Raw genomic sequence first — 25384 nt, forward strand, 5'->3', positions numbered from 1 at the left:
TACATAAATATCTGTTGTGAGATATCATTGCCATGCTGACCAAACTGTATGGTTTCAAACTGTATCTCAGATAATTGCATGAAACACTATTTGGGGCATGAAATTGTATAAAGAATGAAATGGCAGTGAAGCTTAAAAGGATTTTGCAGAGTATATAGTTAACTGTGATCTAATAAATAATAGGATCATACATACCCATCTTGCTATTCTGTTTCAGGGTAAACAGTCTTATGCCAAATGCAAAGAAAGATTAAAATGTAGTAGAAAAGAGGTTAAAGACAGGAAGTAAAAGGGGGGAAATTCTAATTAAATTTACATTCGCTATACTTCTCCATGCCTTTTTTGTTTTTAATCTTTGTTTCCAGTACATAAAAAACAAATTAATATATTAACCTTTTGTTCTTTAAAAAAACTTTATCTTTTTAGAGAATCTTTTCCTCCTTACAACCACACCTTGCTCAAACTTCCCCTTTTTTCAACCCTTTACTCTTCCATCATATATTTAGAATAGAATAGAATAGAATAGAACAGAGCTGGAAGGGACCTTGGAGGTCTTCTAGTCCAGTCCTCTGCTCAGACAAGTGACTGTCTACACCACAGGTCTGCAACCCGCGGATCTGGAGCCGCATGCGGCTCTTTCAGCCGTCTCCTGCGGCTCCCAGTCCTCTGCCATGTGCAGTCCAAAAAAAAAAGTGGGACTAAAAAAGTTCAACCAGTCAGTTCAAATATGCAGGGTAGGTGCATACCTTGCCTTGGCTCCACTCTTCAGTCAAACCCTGCTCTGCGTTTGCACGCATGTACGCACATGCGCACACATTTTTTGCGGCTCCCAGCTTTTCCTTTTGTGAGGGAACCGGTTCCGAGTGGCTCTTTCACTGTTTCAGGTTGCTGACCCCTGGTCTAGACCAGGGGTAGGCAGCCTTGGCTCTTTTATGACTCGTGGACTTGCAACTCCCAGGAAAGAGCCATAAAAGTCATAAAAGAGCCAAGGTTGCCTACCCCTGGTCTAGACTCTAGTCTCTTCTTAAAAACCTGCAGTGATGGAGCGCCCATTTAATTTGATCTACCTATTTTTTGTTGTACTACGTACAGTTTGCATTCTCTTTTTGTTTCTGATTACCTACTCAATTCTTATTTCTTGCTACAAATCGTTCATGTTGTCAGTACATACGTGTTCATGTTCCCAACCAACACACTTCTGATATTGCAAAAAGCACTATTTATACATTCATCCATAACTACAGTAAACAGCAAGAAACATCACACAGTCTTCTTTTACTCCCTGTTCACTGTTGAACCATTTGATAAAGCATTCTAATTTTTCTCATGAACGCTTTTTTATCACCCTATATCACTTTTAATATTGACCTTGGTATATTGCTGCAAACCATTCCATAATTCAATTTTGTTCACTTTATCATGCGCTTATTTGTTATACTGGAGAACTGCTGGATTTGTTTTCCTAACTAAAATGTAAAGAAATAGTTATAGATAGGGTGGACTAAATGATGTTAAAAACTATAATATTCCTGAAGTATGATTCTGAGTTTCCTTTCCATGAAGAACATGACATCTGAAGGTTTTGGCTGCTGAAAGAAGGAAAGGGAATTTTATTTAATCCTTAAGTGTCTCAGTCTCCTCTAATTCTGTTTCAGAAGTTCCCTTGCTACATTTTTATTCCTTTGTGTTATATGCATTGCAGATTGTAATGAATAGGGTTGTAAAGTGAAGGTTTATTTAACAGATTGAAAACATGTTTTGCAATAATGCAGTAAGAAGAATTTTAAATGCAGCAAAGGAACATACCATTTCATTTCTACAAGCACATGAAAATAAATAGCAAAGACTCAGAATTAAAAAATATATAAAAATCCAAGAGGTTTTTTTTATATACCCAGTCTCCATCTTCCACGTTTGCTTATTTCTTAAACTCCTGGTTTCTCAATAGCTTTCTGGAGTACAAGTGGAAAAGAGAGGTGATGGGCCGTGGTGGCGCAGTAGTTAAACTGCAGTATTGCAGGCTAACTCTGCCCACTGCCAGGAGCTTGATCCTGACAGACTCAAAGTTGACTCAACCTTCCATCCTTCCGAGGTTGGGGGCAAGACTCTATGCTGACTCTGTAAACTGCTTAGAGAGTGCTGTAAAGCAGCATATAAGTCTTAAGTCCTATTGCTATAAAAAACACCTTTACCTTTTTTTTCCCTCCTCTTTGAAGTATCGTTTGGAAAGACAATACTTAATTCAGCAAATATATAAATTTGATTTAAAGCAAGCTACTTCAGATAATTAAAAAAATGGTTGAATAGCTTTCATTTCCTTTTTTGTTTCATGAATGACACACATTTTATCTTTCATTTCAACTAGCATCTACCACTTTTTACAGAAGCAGAATAAGCAAAAATCACTCCATGCTTTTTTTGGAATATCGAAATAACATTACATTTCTACTTTAATTTGCTTCTTCAGTCTTGATTCTTACAACTCTACAGACATGCCTAATTAAAATTGATACACCAAGTATGACCTGATACAGCTTGTATCATTTTTGCCTTTGCACACTCCACCCACACTTAATTGGAAACGATTTCATATTCCTTAGGAATCCAAAAAAAGTGGCTGTTGTGCTTTATTTAAATGATCTGAACATATACATATACATAATATAGTATACCAGCGTTTCCCAACCTTAGGAACTTGAAGATGCGTGGACTTCAACTCCCAACTTGCCTTTGCACACTCCACCCACACTTAATTGGAAACGATTTCATATTCCTTAGGAATCCAAAAAAAGTGGCTGTTGTGCTTTATTTAAATGATCTGAACATATACATATACATAATATAGTATACCAGCGTTTCCCAACCTTAGGAACTTGAAGATGCGTGGACTTCAACTCCCAGAATTCCCCAGCCAGCTATGCTGGCTGGGGAATTCTGGGAGTTGAAGTCCACGCATCTTCAAGTTCCTAAGGTTGGGAAACGCTGTAGTATACATTCCCTCATTCATGCTGTAAGTAATAAAAGTACAGATTGAGACTTGGAAATTGAGGTTATGCTATATGTTGAAAGTGTGTATCTTACATCTGTTCTTTTAAATTTTAAAACGAACTATATTAGACTGCATTAGAGCAGAATGGAAAAAAAACATATTGTTTTCTTGGCTAACAGCAGAGGTTAAAGCTAAAGTGGATTTAGTTTTTGTCCATTATACAATTTTGAGTCTAGGAAGAGGCAGAGAGGTCTGAATATTACTTCCAACTACATACTGATAGGATTTATCAAAGGGCAGTGTTAAGAACAAAGTTTGGAGAAATTAGCCAATACTTTGCTATAAATGTGTGATATGATATGATTGAGCTCATATTGGTTCCTGATAAGCTTCTGGATGCAATTTAATGTGCTTGTTTTTATGCATAAAGCCATTTGTGGCTTAGTGCTAATTGACTCCAGGACTGCATATATCAGCTAAAATTGATCTCAGGAAAAACAAGTATTTATTCCCCACTTCTGTGAAGTTAATTGGGGGGAGAAGAGGTGGAGCTAGAAAGTATTAGTAGTTTTCACAGGCAGTGCCTGTTCTTCAGAATAGCCAGCCTTCTCGCAGAAATCAGACTAGCCTCCCTTTTTTGACCATATAGGAAATGTTATTGATTGTCGTGATTGGTTGAGGGGTCTTTTTATTTGTTTCTTTTTAATTATATGTATTAGGAATATTTGCACTGAACTATACATCGATTTCATTGATTATCAAACATTTAATGTCATTAGGGATATTCAGGAATATGTCGGAATATTTCAAGCTTATTCTAATGGTAAATAGCTGAAGTTGCTTGTTTATGTACTGTATCTGTTGATTTTTTTCCCTTTTTTAAAAAAATCTCTCATTATATACATAACTGAAATAAGGTAGCTGTCTTACTGTGCAAAATAATAACAATCTGATATTTTACCAATGGTCTGTAATGGAATGAGAGAATGATTTTGGAAGATGGAGGGGGAGGGAGCCCACAACTGATTAAAGGGCAGAAAAAAAAACTTAGAAAGGATCTGCCCGAACTAATCTGTTGGTAAAGACAAACAGCAGGAAATTTGTGCTTTCAGACTTATCCCAAAGGTACTTTTTCAGGAGGCAACGTTTTACTTCTCATGCAAGAAGCTTCTTCAGCTCTGACTAAATGGTGGAGAACGGAAGGATTTCTATTCCTTGCAGTCAGCTGGTCATTTAGATTCTTTTTGAGGGTCTTTGAAGCCATTTGGAAGTTTACCTGTGTCCTCCAAATGTCTTCAACCACTCTCTAAAAGAATGCAAATTACCAGCTGCCTGCAAGGAATATAAATCCTTCCGTTCCCCACCATCTAGTAGTCAGAGCTGAAGAAGCTTCTTGGACAAGAAGCAAAATGTCTTCAAAGAAATGGCTTTCGCTCAGGTTCGCCTGGTGCGTCAGTTGCGGCCCTATCTGGACCGGGATGCCCTGTGTACGGTCACTCATGCGCTCGTGACCTCTCGTCTTGACTATTGCAATGCTCTCTACATGGGGCTTCCCTTGAAGACCACTCGGAGGCTCCAACTGGTACAGAATGCGGCCGCGAGAGTTGTCTTGGGAGTTTCCCAGTACTCCCATGTTACACCTTTGCTCCGCGAGCTGCATTGGTTACCAGTTGTCTTCCGGGTGAGGTTCAAGCTCTTGGTGATGGTTTTTAAGTCCTTACATGGCATGGGTCCGGAATACCTCGGGGACCACCTGCTGCCGGCGTCGACTCCCCTCCGCCCTGTGCGTTCCCACAGAGAGGGCCTCCTCAGGGTGCCTCCGGTCAGAGAATGCCGGCTGGTGGCCCCCAGGGGGAGGGCCTTCTCTGTGGGCGCCCCGGCTTTGTGGAATCAACTGCCGGTTGAGCTCCGGATGGCACCGGATCTTCGCTCCTTCCGGCACGGGCTAAAGACCCATTTATTCGAACAAGCTGGCCTGGCCTGATGGGGAGTTAGGGTTTTAATGTTTGTATATTTTGATTGTTTTAACTTGGGCAATAATTTAATTCTTTTTTAAACTTTTGTATTTTTGTATTTTTATTCAAATGCCCTGTTCACTGCCCTGAGTCCTTCGGGAGAAGGGCGGTATAAAAATTCAATAAACTTAAACTTAAACTTAAACTTAAAGAAAAAAGAAGGAAGTCCAGTTGCCTCCTGAAAAAACACCTTTGGGATAACCATGACCTGGATGACTGAGAATCTCCATGTATACTTTCAGATTTGCAATAATATGTTAATGTAGCCTTGTAATAAAGTAGAATTAGCTCCTTGTATTGTGTTTCCCCATCTGGTCTACTTGGGAGACTGATATTGTCGGAATAAATTCATGGTAATAAATGGTTGCACCTTCTTTTGATGTTATGTGCTGCAATTTGGAATTGACCATTTCAGTTTATTTAAGGATTTCAAGTTTAATTGACAGGTTTTGACACATAGTGATTTAATCATTGATAAAAAATCTTCATTATGATAACTAATCAAAATTCTGTGACTTAACTAATAATTTTTAAAGATTAGTTTCTTTTATAAATAAAATCAAGACAATAACAAATTATAACTGTGGGTCATTGAGGAAGTTATGTGTGCCTAGTTTTACAGATTTGATAATATAATTTAGTCATATTGAAGGACATTTTCACTGGTATGATAAAAAATAACTAAGCTTAAAACAGAATTGAATTACTCACCAGATAAGGAATTAGAAATTGTGCCCTTGCATCATGATATGAGATTGTTTGAATTCTTCTCCACAAGGATGGTTTTATCTCTGAAAGAATTTTTGTTTTTGTGTCTGCTTTCAAAAATAGTGCTGAGAAGTTAAAATGTCACAATGCTAGTGTTTTTCTGAAGTTTAAAGATAGTTACCGGTATTTGGTTTAATTTTAAATATCTTGGCAGCCTAAAAAAAGAGACTACTCAAGATCTGTTCCTGGGTAGTGCTTCAAAATCTCTAGCATGTTGCTTGAATGCAGAAGTGTTTGATCATAGCCCTTTATTAGATGGATGAGAATCCATTCTTGCAATTTTTACAGGGCTGTTTTCCCCATATTGATTTAGAATTATCTGCAGTGAGTAGCCTGGATAAAAGGAATAATAAAAATCCATGTACCTGTTTTGATTATAATTAAACATCCCCTCCCTGCTAAATACTTAGTACCATGTTCCAGAGGGGCAAAAAAGCTACATAGGTCCACCTAACTAACAAACAAAAGCTGCATATGTTCTCAGTGAATTAAAGTTTTAATGTGGCTGGGACATGCCGTGCATCTCTGATGAAATGGAAAGATTATACAGATATCATTGGTGTTTGTGCATTTTGGATTACATAGTTTTGATATGCATTTCATTTGGTACAACTATGAAAAACCCAATTCCAAATATTTAAATATTTTGGCTTGCTTTGGTGAATTAGCCTTCATTGTTGCTTTTGCAAAAGTTAAGGTACTTATTTTAGTATAGTTAATTTGAAGTGCAGATCAATAAGTGGCTAGGGCACTTTAGAGCTCATTTTCATCCAAATGACGTGTAACCACTACATCATAAAATACAATTGGCTACAATAAGATTGCAATATATTTGTTGGCTAGTTTTGGAAGATGATGCTTTAAATTATTTTAGCTACAACAAGGTTGATTTTTAAATTGAAGAGGAAAGGAGCCAAAATGCATCCTTGTCTACAGTGCTAAATTTTAATAACACAGTTTTTGCATAATGCTCCAATGGATCTAGTTCTACGATTTTAGTTGAAGTCTGTAAACTTAGATCCACCCACCCACCCCACAGTTTGCTCTGTCCTTTTCCATTGAAAAGGACTTGTCTCCATCTAAGAGCAATTTACCTGTTTTCTTGGAATAAAAGTATATCAAACCTGGTAACGTAATTCATAAAAGCAGAGTCTTTGGCCTGGTATTCTTTCCTGAGGTATTCCATGAGAGGACTGCCAAAGTTTTAGGAGGGGGGGGGAAATAAAAATTAGTCAGAATTTCCAGTGGACAGCATTGACAGCGAAAATAGTTCCTGTAGGCTTGGTTCCACGATTCTTTGCTCAATGATGAAATAACTGTTCCACCCATATATTATCTTGGTCTTTAATCTTCATTTAATACTTGCATTGGTTCATGGCTGGGATGTAGTAACTTAATTGTACAGGGTAATTGAACTGTGTTACAGTTTATTTTAAGTGAATTATTACACAATAGATGAAAATTTCCTTCTCATCCCAGAATAACATAAGTATTTTTTAAAGTCTTCGTAAATTAGCTAATGATGCAGAATGCAACTTTTGTTTTAAAAATCTTTATTAGAAAGGTTACTATTTTTTTTCTTTAATAATTGTTTGGCATTACAAAATAGACCATATTAGCGAAGCACATTACGTCTGTGGATTGACATATTTATATTATTACATAATAAAAATAATATTAATTGCATCTTTTCTATGTGGACAATTCATTTCAAAATTATAAAAGAGTACTTCAAATCTTCTAGGAACGCAATATATCTCTGCTGTTTGTTAAATAGCTGCTTTTTGTTTACCAGCCTGAAAAAAAGATATACAGGTAGTCCTTGACTTACAATCATTCATTCAGTGACTGTTAAAGTTACAGTGGCACTGAAAAAAGTGACATTTTATACTTACAACCATTTTATACTTAGAATCATAGTCATCTGATCAAACGTTGGATGCTTGCCAACTGGCCTGTAGTTATCATGGTTGCGATGTCCCAGGGTCACGCAATCACCTTTTGCGACTTTCTGACATGCAAAATCAATCGAGAAGTTTAGTTTAGTTTAGTTTTATTGTATTTGTATACCACCCTTCTCCCGAAGGACTCAGGGCAGTGAACAGGGCATACATAAAAATACAGGATACAAAAATTAAAAAGAATTAAATAGTAGCCCAGCTAAAACAGTCGATAACAATATAAAAATCCCCATTAAAACCCCAACATATCCCCATCAGGCCAGGCCGGCTTGTTCAAATAGATGGGTCTTCAGACCGCGTCAGAAGGAGCGAAGGTCAGGTACCATCCGGAGCTCGACCGGCAGCTGATTCCATAAAGCCGGAAGGCCCTCCCCCTGGGAGCCACCAGCCGACATTCTCTGACCGGAGGCACCCTGAGGAGGCCCTCTCTGTGGGAACGCACAGGGCGGAGGGAAGTTGACGCCGGCAGCAGGTGGTCCCCAAGAAGCCAGATACACTTAACAACTGTGTTACTAACGTAACTAAAGTGAGTCACTGAACATCTGTGGCAAGAAAGGTAGTAAAATGGGGCAAAATTCATTTATCTACTGTTTTACTTAGCAATGGAAAGTTTGGGCTCAATTTGTGGTTGTAAGTCGAGGACTACCTGTAGTTACATTAAGAAGACATAGCACACTATAGTGTGAGTAAACTTCTTAAAGCAGTTGCAACTTTGTTGAGATTAGTGCACAGTTCACTTTGCTACAGCCACCCTGACAGCTATTTGCTTTTAAAGAGACCCTTGCCTTTATCTGTTTAGAGCTGGGGTGTCAAACTCGAAACGTCACATGACGTGTCATGACGTATCACAACTTTTTTGCCATTGCCGCTAATGGGGTGGGCGCGTTTTCGCCATGACGCATTTGGCCCGTGGGCCGGCAGTTTGACACCCCTAGTTTAGAGAATACCAAATAAGATATAAGTCTGTTTTAATCTCCTAAATGTCATACTTTAAAAGCAATTTGATGACATCTTACACCAAAGTACCTAAAAATCAAGCAGTGTTTTTTTTCTCTGCCAGTAAAACTTACAAATCTGGAAAAAAAACACTGAAAACTGGAATAAATTTAAGTTTTTAGAAAAATAGTGGAAAAACTCAGTTGCTTGAAATAACAGGCTAATGCAAATATTTGAAATATTTAAAAAAACAGATCAAAGTTTGGTAATTTGAAACAGACTGTTGGTCTGGTTGCAAATCCTCAGATTACACCAAAATTAATGTTGCAGACAATTCTCTGCAATCCATGTTAAAACAAATTCATGATTTTAATTCACAAATTTGGGGCACTTAAATTTTTCATTTAGTCCCATTTTGGTGACTGTAGTAGTCAGTAGAAAAATTTCTGTTATCAAATATTTAAGGATTATAGTCTTACAGTTTTGTTACAGTTGAATGGAAAAGTATACCCCCTGAGTGAAGGAAGTTACATGGAAGTAAAATTCATGAAGAACTATTGTATTCCTGAAAGAAAGGAGTGCTGCCTTGGAAGCTTTATTGGATAAAGAACAGAATTATTTAAAAATAACACTTCTTAACTGCATAAATAAATAAATAACTTCTGCATAATAGGCAAGGGTATTAATACATCTTTTTATTATTAGAAACATGAATATTTCTACACTAAAGCTAACAGTTAATAGAAGACAATTTATATGAAATTGCCTGTGTGAGATAATCACCTTTTCAATGGTGATTATCTATCAATGGTAGATATCTTAGGACAGGGCTTTTCAACCTTTTTACCCATTGTACCACTTTTAGGATATGGCAACATCCGAGTACCACCACTCGCCTACCAAGGTGTCAAAAACTGGATGACCAAAAAAAAAGGAAAAAAGTGATGAAGTAAAGGTAGTCCTCGACTTACAACAGTTCGCTTAATGACTGTTCGAAGTTACAATGGCACTGAAAAATGTACCCCCCAAGCCACAGCCAAGCAAGACACCTGCCCTCCCGCCCAGCGGTGCTCTTCCTCCTGTCCAAGGTTTTCATTGTTGTGAGCATTTCTGTTGACGATTGGCAATGGGGTGGTGGTTGGTTTTTATTCCCCCCCCCCCCCGTGCTGGGTGGTTGCAGCAGGTTTTGGTCACTTCACATAACCCTGGGATACTGTGACCATCATAAATATGAATCAGTTGCCAAGCATCTGAACGTAAATCACAAGACCCTGGAGATGCTGCAACATGCCAGCTGATCGGTGCTTCCTCTGGGCTCAGCAGAAGCACCGGGATCAGCGCTGAGCTCCAGCTGGAGCCTGGCGCTGATCCTGGCGCTTCCACTCAGCCCTGACAGCCCTGCAGCTCCAGCCTTCTCTCGCTCCAACCAGTGATGCCACCGGTTCAGCTCATTCCCCTCCCCCGCTACCACTTTTCTAGGATGGATGCGTACCCCCTGCTAGGTGCCAATGTACCACTGGTGGTACCCGTACCACTGGTTGAAAAGCCCTGTCTTAGGAAATTAGACAACATGTTGTTGGTACTTTCAGTATGTATCATGCACTTTCATATAACTTATTTTTCAAGGAACTGGGAGAAGAGTTATTAGTTCATACTCAGTTACTGCATTTATCACATTGCTGCATGGCTCTTTTTGTAAATCAGACCCTAAGGGTTTTGCCTGGATTTGATCTGCAGCTTTTCTTCTTCAGGGGTGGGAATTTGCAACCTATATATTAATACATTGGGATAGTGAGCAAAGAGATGAGACATTAGAATAAAAGATAAGAAATTGAACTTTGAATATATTTAAACGAGAAAGAGAGAGAGAAAGGAAAGGACAAGTGATTAAATATAGGACAGCAAAGAGGCATAGTGATTTTTAAAAAAACTTGAAAAAGAGTTAATGAAGCCAGATTCACATAATAAGACATCAGGGAAATAAATTAGGAAAAATATTAGCCATAAAAAGGGAGTAGAAGATGAATGAATTAATCATAAAGCTACTTTGTTCACTTGTGAAAACATCAAGCAAGCAAAATAAAAAGGGTGGGAAATAGGCAAAATTGGGAACTGGCAGAATTTGGAAAGATGTCAGACACCACTATTAACAGGCTGTTGAATGGGTGAATAAGGGACACTAAACAGAGGCGCAGTTAGAGGGAAGAAGCTATGAATCAGTGAAGGTAAATAACAAAGAAAAAGCAGCAAATCTGAAGGGAAGTAGTATGTATGGGACAAAATACATACAGTTAAAGTTCAATCTCATTTGCAGATTCTCCAGAATCATTGACAATTAATAGACTTTTTCATATGGGAAAAGCCATATGGAAAATCACATCCAAGCAGTCTTGTTATACTAAAGTATATTATTAAGAATAATTATATAAATTAATATTTGCAGTAAAAGCCTGGTTGATTTGTTTTCCCCTTTCTCCTATTTTTTTTAAAACCATATTTTGGTGTTTGTCATCTGCTTTGTTACTGTGCAGATGGAAGAGTTATTTGTAGCTTTGAAAATAAGAGCATATAATTGGGAGAGAAAGTTGCATATTCAATGTGATATAAGAGTTAATCTAGCAGCATTTGGTTTGTTACATATTGACTTCTTAATAATAAATGATTTACAAGACACAACTAATTTTATTTAGGGGTTTCTAATTTATATTACAATAATATTTTACACACATTAAAAAGCACTCATGTTTTTATGTTTATGTTATTTCCTTATTTAGACATTGCAAATGGCTCTAGTACAGGAGGATACCGTCCCCCTCCCAGAACAAAAGAAATAATCATTAATGGTCAGGCAGTGAAATTAAAATACTGTTTCACCTGCAAGATTTTCCGTCCACCCCGTGCCTCACATTGCAGCCTTTGTGATAACTGTGTAGGTGAGTAAAAAAATAAAAAACAAATCCATAGTAGTCTAGATAGCTGTGGCAGAGAATTGATATATTGCTGGTCATTGCATTCATTTGGTATTTCTCATTATTAAAGTACAGCTTTGCTGTTTTGTCAAACTGGTACAACCAAAGGTAAACTGTAGTGTTTACACTTCTCTGTTTATACACCCCAAATTCGAATATGTAATTTCAGGTTTGCTATTTGATCACCTCAAACTTTCTTTCAGCTTGAAATGCAATTGCTGCTCTTTGGGTTGGTTCAGAGTGAAATGCCATGTCCAAACTTAACGTCGTAAGAAATGTGTCAATAAGCTGAGGCATACATTTTGCTAAAGATAATACCCATTCCAATAAAACAATATTTGCTTCAGTACAAAAGGTAACAGAAAAGGCATACTACTTAATTTTATAAACCAAAACATGATTATTATTTTTTACATTATAAAAGTTTTGGGCTTCTATGATTACAAAGAGTGTGCACATCTTTGGGTAAAAAAATGCAAAAAAAGATCCCTTCATGGACATACCCATGTCATTTTCTTCAGTAACTATACTGAAGTAGTTTATCAGTGCCTTCTTCTGGGACTGTTTGTTTAAACTCCCCAGTCTAGCTGACAACCCTGAGTCCATTCAGATAGTAAGCAGTCCTGATTCTGATTATCTTCCAAACCTAATCAAATTTGGCCAGATGATGCTACCTCCTGTTGGTATGGCTTCAGGCCCCTGAATGAATATGTATGTAGAAGTTTATTCGGGTGGCAAAAATCTAGATCCAGAATAATCAAGTTGAGAAGTAACACAAGGCAGGCAGCCACATGCTTGTCTTTAGTGCTAGCCAGAAAGGCTAGTGATGAGGAATTATTACAAGTTGGAAGGTACCAAATTGTCTGTTTCTGATCAAGTTACTGAAGCAGGAGTTTAATTTATACTTCTAGATTTTCTGATTTTTAGTAAAAAAGGGAAAAAATGTAAACACAACTGACATACAGATTAGCTATGTAGAGAAACATGTAAATGAAGAATAACCAATGGATGCAGTCATACATTAAAATCATAGGGCTTCAGAGAAAACAACAAGAAGGTATTCTGCCAATGGGCACAAATGTGAATGATTCTCATTGAATTAGCCAGGTTTTTGGTATTCCACACAAAGGTCCTTGTGTTTTCTGTGGCAGAATATTTTCTAACAACGGTTTTAAAGAATGCTGTTAGAATATTTGTAAACAAAAGCCAGTTTTGTTCATCTCATCAGTCAGTTAGGAGATAGCCTAACTCTACCTTCTGAAAACAGAGTTTTCAGAAAAGGGCTGTTTGTTTAATTTATATAGCCATGGAATCCCCAGGCCTAATAAAGGGCCTTTCCACCTTGGGTTGGGGGCTAATCTCACCTTGGCAGGGTGGGATGGTAATGATCTTCCAAAGGGTAAAATGCCATAGCAAAAACTGTCCTCCTGGGGGGCCCGCCAAAAGAATACCTTCATCCTTCCCAATCTTTATCTACCTACCTAAGAGTATTCTGCTTTAACTAATATGACAGCTGTTTCATTATTAAGAATGTCTACATCGCAAGACCTAAGAAACATGTTCCCAAGTTTCTTAGCAATACTATAGGAAATCTGGAGCGAAGCTGTTGAATTTAAGTAGTTAGCTAACATCTTAATAAAATTTTTATCATTTTAATAAAGTTTAATTTGCTTGCTTAAAATATTTATTGACAGTTACCCTAAATATTCAGTGTACTCTTTAGGAGGAAAATCATAAAATAAATAACAGAAACAGTTATTGAAAAGAGATTTTATACACACACACACACACACACACACACACACACGCACACATATATATACATACACATATACACCCACCCACCCAGGGACTAGGTAAACAAAAGACCTGCTTAATATTACATAAAACAAATAAAACAAAAGTGAAGTATATAGGTTGGTTTGAGAAGGCTTTCACAGGAGTGAAGTATTGTTTAAGACTACTTTATAGAACTACAATTGTGACATATAATATATGTAACAAATCACATGTGAATGAGAACTTTGTAATAAAGAATAAGTTAAGCTAATTTTTTCCTAATTGATTTCCTTTTTTCTTCTACAATCTCTTTCAGAACGGTTTGATCATCATTGTCCCTGGGTAGGCAACTGTGTGGGGAAAAGAAACTACAGATTTTTTTATATGTTTATTTTATCTCTGTCATTTCTGACAGTTTTTATATTTGCATTCGTTATTACCCACATCATCCATCGTAAGTATGCTAGTAAAATCAGACTGTGTATGTAGCCATTTCCTTGAGAATTAAATTTTAACTTTAATCTTGATATATTAGGATATCTGTATCCTTATAGAACACCCCCCATTGTATTCCTTGTTTGACATTCAACATACAGTAATTCCAGCTCTCTTGTTAATTCAGATCCTTGTCAACTGTGGTTTTTTTTTGTTATTTCTTAATCATTTGTAGCCTTTATATAGAACAGTTTCTTTTTAAGTTAGGTTATATAAAATAATAATTGGCTATTACTGTCAGTTTTCTTCAGGCTGTTTTCATGAGTGGTAGACTTTCAGTAGAAATTAAGGTCCCTGACACTTTAGAGGAACTGTCTTAAAGATCTTAACAAATTCTAGTTCAGATTCATAGTTAATCAAATAAACAGTCAGTATGGTGTAGTGCTTTGAGTGCCTGGACTGAAAGAGAAAAGACCATCTTCAAGTTACCAAATTCATTCACCTCAGTCTATGTCACAAACCTGTTGTGAAGACAAAATGGTGGTTATGAAGTTAAATAACACACCTATACTAACCTGTATAAAAATCATGTGGTATACTTGCTTACTAAAGGCGGAAGCAACTAAGTTTTCTTTCATGTTAGTTGATGTGGTTTGTTTATTTAGTAGCATGAACTGATCTGATATTCTATTTTGGGAGATGCTTCCATGGATGGAAAAAGAGATAAAAGGCGGAATCCATCCTCTTGTTTCCCAAAATGCTGTTGTGGTCAGTTCTTCAAAGAGCCCTCCACTCAAGAATTCCATACAATGGCTAAGAGTCTTTTTTATTTCAGCTAAATATGAATCTAATAAATAAGTAATGCACTTGGGGCTTTGAATGCATTAAACTGAAATTTACTGCTGGCTGCTCATATCTCCTAGTAGCATCTCCAAAGGAATTTGTAAAAAGCTTGGAATTTGGGTCAAACTGTAGTTAAAGATCTCCTAATCCAGCCAAAACATTTTTCTGTGCGTGAGAGAGAAAATAAATCACTAAGCACATTTTTATGGAGAAAACTGGGCTTGAAATATTTTGTTTCCATATTAGGATAGTAAAAAGAGTGAAATCATGTATCTTATTTATATGTAACTAATGCCTGCAGACATTAATCTGGTGTTCCTGAGAACCTATATTCCATATGCAATTCTGATTTTATTTTCTCTATTATTTATTGAATATTTTCATCAACATTTTAAGGCTGGGTTAAAAAAATTATGTGTTGTGATTATTTGAAAATAAGTATGTTGAGTTTTCAGATACTTTCATTTATACTTGTAGTTTCACTCTATTTGACATGTATTATCTTTACAGGAACTCAGAATACAGGATTTTTAACTGCACTTAAAGACAGTCCTGCAAGATATCCTTTCACTGAAATACATTTACCTCTGTTGGAATAATTTTTGAAGAATTAATATTTAGATATACTTTGGTTTGGTTTCTGCTGGCAGTTAATGGATTTTTTAAATTAATAGATATGAAATCATTAAATTAAAACTTAAGAACCTCACTTCTGTGAGTTTATATGTAAAAATATATAACAGCTTTACATGTAATATATACCTAACTGTTTTTCCCATCAAGTTGCTCTTTAAAATGATGACATTTCAATTCCCCACATCCCCAACCATCATGACCAGCCTCTGCTGGCTCAGAATTATGGGAACAGAAGTCCAAGCATATCAGAAAGGCCCCAGATTGGGAAAAGCTGGCCTATGAATTTTAATGGCCAAAATATTTTTGTAGCACAGTTTTAAACATGTTTGATGAGATAATGAAATCGATTTTCAGTTTGTAATTTCCGACTTATCCCTTAGCTTATTTATATAGGAATATGATAGATCACACGAAAGAATGGTTCTTTGTAAAATAAAAATTCCCCCATAATTTGCATTAGGTGCTAAAGTATTCAAAAGAAAACCTGCTATACTACTTAATAGGCATTCCCATAGAATGTGCAGAAAACTAGGAACATGCTCATGCAATACTTTTTTACAGGTTTGCATGACACTTGCTATTTTCTCTCCACCCCAGTTAGTTCTGATAGGGTTGATTCTGCTACTGTAAAGAATAAAAAATGTTTATCATTGATGAGCAATGTATACATTTAGAAATGGTAAGATAACATCTCCGCAAAATAGCAAGCATTGAGTGCTACAGATTTTAATGAAAATGATGAAGTAGCAAATAAACGGTTTTCAGCTATAAAATGGTCAAACATTACTTAATTAAGCACAAATACTGAAGTATAAACACCTAATAGCTTCTGTTCAAACACTGTTTGTAAATAATGTAGTGGCCTCTAATTAAAAGAATCACAGTTCTTTCTAATGACGCTTTTCCATTCCCTGAAAATGAAAGAGCTTTTTATATGTTCTAAACAGAAGGATTATTGATGCCAAATTTGTAGATTTATTTTACTGGAACAATCAGTGATTCATTCATCATTTGCATTTAGGGGCTAGCAACCTAAGGGGGGGGAAGAGAATGGAAGAAGGAAGGAGAAGGACAGAAAGAAAGAAAAAATCATGCTTATTTGCAAAATATAAGTAGATGGAGTGTAGATGTGTTTTGTTGCATGAGTTTATACAACAAGCTTTTCATATTCAGAATCTTGGAGAGTTGCACTGTTATATGGTTTCAGGTTTACTTACAAGTTATCAAGGCTACATTTCTCAATAATATTTGAATATCATAGCTTAATGGCCAAGATGTTTATTTTGCCCTAGCTGCACCAATCTAACATGTAGATCAGTGGTTGATAGGTTCTGATAATATTGGAAGTATATGATTGGATTTCTGATACTTGTGGTGAGGTAGATGGAGAGAAAAATAGGCAGAGGATAGGCAGCTTCTGGTTCAGAAATCTAACAATCGCTTCCATCTGTAAATACGTGAAATTGAGTTATGAAGAACAGTGCAGTATACCATCGACAGCTTTACCACTTGCTAACTTGGTAATTGCTAACTAACAAGAATACTGAGCAGATGATAGCAGTGCATCTAAGTGTTGTTGCCAGTACCTGGTGTACTATATTAATGATGTGGATACTTTAGTTTTCTTCCTGCCGTAGTGTTTTTCCACAAGTGCAGGATCTGCAAACAAGTATTGATCCATTAGAGACATTGAGAATTGACTGCCCAGTTCACTGCCCAAGTCTGATATTGTGGCTGAGAGAAAGTGACTGGCTCAAAGTCACCCAGCCAGGTTTCATGCCTAAAGCAGGACTAGCATTCACAGTCTCCTGGTTACTAGCCTGATGCCTTATCACTAGACCAGGGGTAGGCAACCTCAGCTCTTTTATGACTCATGGACTTCAACTTCCAGAATTCCTGAGCCAGCTATCCTATGCTGGCTCAGGAATTCTGGGAGTTGAAGTCCATGAGTCATAATAGAGCCGAGGTTGCCTGCCCCTGCATTAGACCAAACTGACTGTATGTGGATATTTAAATGTGAGGTATATTTTATTTGTTTATTGGATTTATGTGCTGCCATATGACTTTGGGCTGTTTACAAACATTAAAACTGGTAGGCCTTAAAATGATAAAACAATAACAAAAATAAACTAATGGTAATAATAATAAATAGAGTTAAAATATGGGGAGGAGGGGAGCATGAGGTACACAAGGATTGGTATGTTATTTCGCATATTATTTAGTTGTCCTCAGAAATTTGGTTTTTGTGAAGCAAATACTAAAATATACAAAGCTTTGGAATTTGTGGCACACAGACTTTCCATAGTAACCATGCTGGCCACAGGTTATCTGCTTGACAGCCATACAGAAAAAATGTATTTAAACATATCTAAAAAAAACCCCAGTAAATATTTGGACCTTATGTTCTAGTCCTGTTTGCTGCTCTTGTCCTTATCTCTTAAAAATGTTTAATTGTGCTTTCCTTCAGCAAAATTTCTTTAAAATTCTGGGGAAACAAGATTTCAAAAATTACATCTAAAGTAACGTAGAAATAACACCAAATAACATCTTGTCTGCTGTAGAAAGGCATTTTGAAGTTGTAGTTCCAATACAAAGAAGATGTACTATTTTTCCATGAATGATTGCCTTCAGTGATTTGCAAGAAAAAAGATTTGGCCTCTTTTTGATTCCACATTTCAGAGATCACATTTGTAGTTGTACTATTATTATTTAGAAAATGAAATACTACTAGAAAGGAAAAAAATCAGTAATAAAGAAACATATCAAAAGCTGAGCCAAGGGGAAACACATTGAAATTTATGATATTATTTCTGCTTCTCATTTATTCGTTCCCTTTGATCAATATATCATGATAGTTTTGTGTGGCTGAGAAGATATATTGGAAGTCAAGTCATTAAAATAAATTATATTTATTTTCTCCCATATACCATCTGTTTACCTTTCATTGAAGAACAAAACTGACTGAATGGTAAAGTACTGCATTAATCCAATAAAGTACTACATTAATCCCCCACCCCCACAAATAATTATGTATGAACTGGAGGGTCTCCCTGGCTTGAATGCCAAGAATAGCAGATGTCACTGAATGAGTACAGATGTAAATGGCTGCAAACATCACTGCCCGAAAGTGTAGATGTCTTTGAAGATTTCCTGAAACTACCTTTTGCCTGATGAGTTTAACCCTTTGGTAAGGCTTACACGGGATTTTTCCCTCTTCTCTCTTTCAGTTAACTCTTCTCTTTGCTTGATCTCTACTGAGCTTTGGCTTTGACTCCTTCCTTCCTTCCTTCCTTCCTTCCTTCCTTCCTTCCTTCCTTCCTTCCTTCCTTCCTTCCTTCCTTCCTTCGTTGTTCCTATTAAAAGGCAAGAGACAGAGGTACCCTCAGGATCCAATGCTTTCATCATATAATGACAAATGCAGCATTGGGTCATTGTGTGGCAGTTTATCCTCTTTGGTGCATGCATGTTATATGATACACCAATCAAAGGCACAACGCTGGAATCCCGATGGCCTGACGCTGGTTTTTTCATATGCCGCCTCTTGTGGTTCTCTGTCTTTGAAACTGTATGTATGTATGTGTGTATATATGATCGTGTGTAAGGGATTATCTTATTTTACAACCAATTAATTTTAAAGAATACTATATTTTATCCTAATCCTGCTCTTTTGGCCAGTTGTACAGTATGTCTCTGGAACTGGTTTTAATTAAAATCCACAACTCTTAAGTTTACTGGATGGGAAGTTGGACATTTTATAGGATTTTTTTTTGTATTTGTTACATGCGTAGTTAACTAATTTAATCAAATGTTTCCGGAAAATGTTGAGGAACTTCTCAAACACAGTGTGCTAGCAAACATAGCATGTCTGTTGTTTCCAAGTACAATAGTGATCCTGAGTGATGATCTTGATTTGTAAGAAGGAATGTTCATTTAGTTGTCAATAGCCTTTATCTTCACTGACTTTTCAGTTAATACTGCCTTGACATTTAATCACTGTCCTAGAAGCTGTGGTGTGTTTTTTCTCCGTTTGGTCCATTGTCGGGCTCTCAGGTTTTCATACTTACTTGATCGGCTCCAATCAAACAACCAATGAGGATGTAAGTTTCCCCTCTCTTGCTCTAATTTGTCTTCATTTAATGATTTCATGTATTTCACTTTCACTGTCTGCTTTTATCTATTTTTTGAAAGGTTGAAAGGTTCATTCAAGTTTGCTGTCCTATTTTTGTCTGTATAATGCATAGGACTGTATTTTTTGATAGCTTCTTGGCAAGAAACAAAGCATAGTTGAGACACAGTTCTAGAGCAAAATCGCTGAATATGATGTTATCTTAATTAAATGGAATTTAGGCTAGAAGACCACAGTGACAGCACTAATATTTAGAGCAGCCTTCCTCAATCTTTTTTTTTTCCCCTGGAGGTACCCTCAAAATAATTTCCAGATCTCATGGAATTCCTGCAGAAAAATTATAAAAACTGAAAACTTCACAATCCAATTAACTTCTACACAATCCACATTTTAGAACATTTATAAGAGCAAAACAAAATGGTAGGTTGGTAGCTGAATTGAAGCATATAAAAATTCTCACTGCAAGCTGTATTTTTTCCCCCAGGCATAATCTCTCACAGAATTCTAATTGAAAAAAGCTGTTTTAGAGAATGTGAGTAAGATGCTGGCTTGGCTAGATGTTTGCTTTCCCCAAGCTTAAGAAAATGGTCAGAAATGCCTTGGCAGTATACTAATAACTAAAAACAACATAGTTGTCAGAAAACTCTAATATTTAAAATATAGGTTAAGATCTGTATGCCTGGTAAATGATTATTATGATCCCCATATTTATGTAAGAAATTTTGCAAAAGATTTGAGAATTTAATGGAATACTCATTTTCCATAATTAGGACTGGGTTTGGATGGATTTCAGCAGATTATTTTGGGTCAGTTGCTGTCTCTCAACTATATTTAATTGTTAAAATTAAAAAATGGGGAAAGAGGAGAGCTCATTCATAGGTTTTGACTCATACCCTACACTGCACTGGATATATGAAATAGAGCACATTTTTAAGGAAGAAAAATTGAAGTGAATCCATTACCATCTATTCTATTGTAGATGAGCACCAGATGTTTGTGGAATGTCTCTTTGGAGAAGTGATAACACTTTTTTTTTCCTTTGACATTTCTGATTCACAGCATGAAACAGTAGAAAACATGTATTGAGATTTTATGGATCAAATGATATATTAAAATGGGAAAAATACATTCAGGTTCAAGTCAGAACTCATAGAGCATCATAATTTGATATGTAGTTTATTTTTGCTCTAGGTATTTTTTTCTTAGAATAAATAACACTTATAAACTGAAGATTGCTGTTAAAAATGAAGAATAATGCACCAGTATTCATTTCTTTATAGATCAAGGGATCTTGGTCAAATAAAAGAGGCAAAGAAAACTTCAATCCTTATAGCTATGGCAATATTTGTGCTAATTGTTGCTCAGCACTTTGCGGGCCCCTTTCTCCTAGGTAAGAGATTTAATATAATTGTTCAGTATTCTTTTTATTTTATTGTACCTTTGGCTGTTTGTTGAGTCAGACAATATGTAACTTACAAGAGCACATACATTGCTATAGGTATAGTGGTGGGATTCAAATAATTTAACAACCAGTTCTCTACCCTAATTAAAATCTGTTCGTCATCATCACTGGCGCAATGTGCCTCACATCATTTTCATCACTGTCATGACATCGGTGTCACAAGCGTGACAGGCTTCGCGGCGGCATCACCATCACAACATACCTTGCAGATTTATCGTAACTGGTTTGCCGAACTCAACAAAAAATTAGGTATTGATTCTGCTGAACTGTGCGAACCTGCTGAGTCCCATCACTGTATAAGTGACATATGACCTTTGAATCCTCTGGTATGTAATTTTTTTTAAATCCCATTTATATCCCGTCCTTCTCCGAAGACTCAGGGCGGCTTACAATCTAAGCACAATCAATGTGCTTAGCAATAGCCTTCATTCTATGTATATGCCTGCTTATTAGGGCTTTCGCCCCCCCCCCAAGCGGCATTATTACAAAGTCAGCTTATTGCCCCCAACAATCTGGGTCCTCATTTTATGGTGTGCAACTAATAAGACACTGGGAAAATTATAGTATACCAATCTAGGCACATCTAATGAATTTGCTACAGCAAAAACTAACTAAAGCTTTATGGAAAAATTAATCAGCTAGGGTTTTTTTTTCTTCAATTAATTTTTTGGTTCACTGTCCAGCTGTGAATGATTACAGTTTAAAAATGTCTAGCATTATTTTTGAAAACATAATATTCTAAGCAGAATTGTTAATTTTATTTGGACATCTATTTTCAAATGTATTTGTCTTCAGTACATACTGTACCACTAAGCCATACAGCAAACTAATTAGTATTAGTCTTAATAACCTTACAGGGACATGAAGCAGATGAATAGAATGTTTCCTATTGACTTAGAACGATCACTTTATATAAATTATGAGAGCAAACATTTTGGAAATTAAAATAGTTTTTTCCATACATTGTTTTTACCTACCTCAAATAAGGTGCTATAAGGCATTATTATTATTATTTATTATTATTTATTTAATTTATATACCGCCCTTCCCTCAAGAGACTCAGGGCGGTTAACAGGGCAATACGTAAAAGACAAATACAAAAGTTAAAATTATTAAAACAAGATTAAACAATGCCCATAGTACAAATAGTACAAATTTAAAATTAAAGTCATAATAACAAACCCACCCCATCCCATCAGGCCAGGCCCGCTTCCTTAAAGAGATGGGTTTTAAGGTCGCGCCGGAAGGAGCGGAGGTCGGGCGCCATCCGGAGCTCTACCGGAAGATGGTTCCATAAGTCCGGTGCACCCACAGAGAACGCTCTCCCCCTGGGGGCCACCAGTCGGCATTCTTTGACCGGCGGCACCCTGAGGAGGCCCTCTCTGTGGGAGCGTACTGGGCGGAGGGAAGTTGACGCCGGCTGCAGGTGCTCCCCAAGGTATTCTGGACCCATGCCATGGAGGGCTTTGTAGGTCATTACCAACACCTTGAACCTCACCCGGAAGACAACTGGCAACCAATGCAGCTCGCGGAGCAAAGGTGTAACACGGGAGTATCGGGAGACCCCCGACACAACTCTCGCGGCTGCATTCTGTGCCAGCTGGAGCCTCCGAGTGGTCTTCAAGGGTAGCCCCATGTAGAGAGCGTTGCAGTAATCAAGACGAGAGGTCACGAGCGCATGAGTGACCGTGCGCAAGGCATCCCGGTCTAGATAGGGCCGCAACTGGCGCACCAGGCGAACCTGGGCGAACGCCCCCCTAGTTACAGCTACAATATGGTCTTCTAAAGAGAGCTGTGAATCTAGGAGGACTCCCAAGTTGCGAGCCCTATCTACAGGAGGTAATGACTCACCCCCCATAATGAGGGGTGGGATATCCTGAATATCCCGGGATGCCGGTACGCACAGCCACTCCGTCTTGTCGGGGTTGAGACGAAGCCTGTTCCTCCCCATCCAGACCCGGACCGCCTCCAGGCACCGGGACATCACGTCGAGGGCATCACTGGGGTGGTTTGGGGTCGAAATGAAAAGTTGGGTATCATCAGCATACTGATGATACCCAACTCCAAAACCACGAATGATCTCACCCAGCGGCTTCATGTAGATGTTGAACAGAAGGGGCGAGAGGACCGACCCCTGAGGGACTCCACAAGCGAGAGGCCTCGCGGTCGACCTCTGCCCCCCCGTCAACACCGACTGCGAACGTCCCAGGAGATAGGAGGAGAACCACTGAAGAACCGTGCCTCCCACTCCCAATCCCCTGAGACGCCGCAGCAAGATACCATGGTCGATGGTATCGAAAGCCGCTGAGAGGTCTAATAGGACTAGAACAGAGGAGTATCCTCTGTCCCGAGCCCTCCAGAGATCATTCACCAGCGCAACCAATGCCGTCTCCGTGCTGTACCCAGGCCTGAAGCCCGATTGGTACGGGTCTAGATAATCCGCTTCATCCAGGACCAGAGGGAGCTGATGTGCCACCACACTCTCAACAACCTTCGCAAGGAAGCGAAGGTTGGAGACCGGACGAAAGTTATTCAAAACAGCCGGATCCAAGGTAGGCTTCTTGAGGAGAGGTCTCACCACCGCCTCCTTCAAGGCGGCGGGAAAACTGCCCTCACTCAAAGAAGCAGCTATAACCGCCTGGAACCAGCTTCGTGTCCCCTCCCGGGCTGCATAAACCAGCCAGGAAGGGCACGGGTCCAATAAACATGTGGTGGAGCTCAGCCTCCCCATGATCCTGTCCACTTCCTCCGGAGTCACAGGATCGAACTCCTCCCAGATGACATCGACAAGATCACTCGTGTCCTGATCATCCGATACTGCCCAGTCGGAGTCCAAACCGGTCCGAATCCGAGCGATTTTGTCCGACAGATGTTGACTAAATTCCTCGGCACGCCCCTGCAAGGGATCCTCACTGACCTCCTGGTTGAGGAGGGAGCGGGTCACCCTAAACAGGGCGGCCGGGCGATTATCTGCGGACGCGATGAGGGCAGCGAAATAATTAGATCTCGCTACCCTCATCGCAGCGAGATAAGACCTAATATGGGTTCTTAGTCGCAATCGGTCGGATTCAGATCGGGTGGACCTCCAAACGCTCTCTAGGCCCCGTCTCCGACGCTTCATCTCCCGGAGCTCCGCGGAAAACCATGGAGCCCATTGGGATCTGCGCCGGGTCAGGGGCCGCAAGGGTACAACTCGGTCAAGTGCCTCCGTGGCCGTCCTTTCCCAGGCCTCCACTAAGGCATCCGCCGAGCTGTGAGCTGGGGAGGCAGGTGGGGCCCCCAGCGCTGCCTGAAACCTCTCAGGGTCCATTAAGCGCCTGGGGCGGAACCATCTAGTTGGCTCAACAACCCCACGGTGGGGGGTGGCAAAACGGAAGACCAGCCGCAGGAGATGATGGTCGGTCCATGACAGGGGCATAACAATTGGGGAGCCCCCACCAAGATCATCTAACCACCGACCAGATAAGAAAACCAAGTCAAGGGTGTGGCCTCCCTCATGGGTTGGTCCATGAATTACCTGCGTCAGGTCCATGGCCGTCATGGAAGCCATGAACTCCCGAGCTAACTCAGATACTCCTCCCAGGGATGGTAGATTGAAGTCTCCCAAAACCATTAGTTTAGGAAACTCAATCACCAGCCCTGAGAGGATATCGAGAAGCTCAGGCAGGGCTGCTGCTACGCGACTAGGCGAAAGGTACGCGAGCAGCAAGCCCAACTGCGCCCTAGGACCAAACCTCAATAAGAGAGATTCACACCCGACTATCTGAGGAACGGTGGCCTCCTGCGGACATAAGGTCTCCCTCATAACTACAGCCACTCCCCCACCCCTACCCTGAGTCCGAGGCCGGTGTAGCACCCGGAAGCCTGGTGGGCAGAGATCCACCAGGGGGATACCACCCTCTGGGCCCAACCAGGTTTCCGTAATGCAAGCCAGGTCCGCTTGCTCACCCTCGACTAAATCCCGGACGAGGGGAGCCTTATTAACAACGGACCTGGCATTTAGGTACACCAGTCGGAGCTCAGGTGGCTGCACATCCCCGCTCCCAGAGCCTTGGGTCGAAGGCAGAGGGTCGGAGCGTCTCACCGCTTGGAGATAGCGGAGAGGCCCTCCCGGAGGTCGATACGGCCCTCTGATCTTACACCTGCAGCCATTCCCTATCGTCGTGGGAATTGGCATTCCCACGACCCGCTCCAGAGCTCCAGAGATGACCGACCCCGGCTCCCTCTCAACGCGATCTCTACTAGGCCTGGTCTGAACAGCAGTTGGCAGAGTGCCCCCTCTCTCCAACCAACCACAACCCTCCCCCCTCCCTAACCCTACAAAAAATTTAGCTAAAAAAGTAATCAGGGGCCTCTTGTTAAATTTATATCTTAGGCCCCTGTTTCTGCCCGGCCATCTCTCAGGGTCCCAACAGTCGGACCCGTCATCAAGAGGTAAATTAAAAGGTAAGGCGGGTCGCTCCCA

The 25384-nt window shown here is 39.0% G+C and overlaps 1 protein-coding gene across 2 annotated transcripts in view; it reads left to right on the plus strand.

Annotated features, from left to right (window-relative positions):
- Positions 1-25384, plus strand: part of ZDHHC14 (zDHHC palmitoyltransferase 14) — a 57861-nt gene that overhangs the window by 19064 nt on the left and 13413 nt on the right. For both annotated transcript variants that reach the window (XM_083379560.1, XM_083379561.1), the window contains exons 3-7: positions 11444-11602; positions 13734-13871; positions 15206-15254; positions 19326-19428; positions 20738-20847. In XM_083379560.1, coding sequence (XP_083235686.1) covers positions 11444-11602; positions 13734-13871; positions 15206-15254; positions 19326-19428; positions 20738-20847 — 559 coding nt within the window. The remainder of the gene's footprint in view (positions 1-11443; positions 11603-13733; positions 13872-15205; positions 15255-19325; positions 19429-20737; positions 20848-25384) is intronic.

The sequence above is a fragment of the Vipera ursinii genome (genome assembly GCF_947247035.1).
Source record: "Vipera ursinii genome assembly, chromosome: 1".
Lineage (NCBI taxonomy): Eukaryota > Metazoa > Chordata > Lepidosauria > Squamata > Viperidae > Vipera > Vipera ursinii.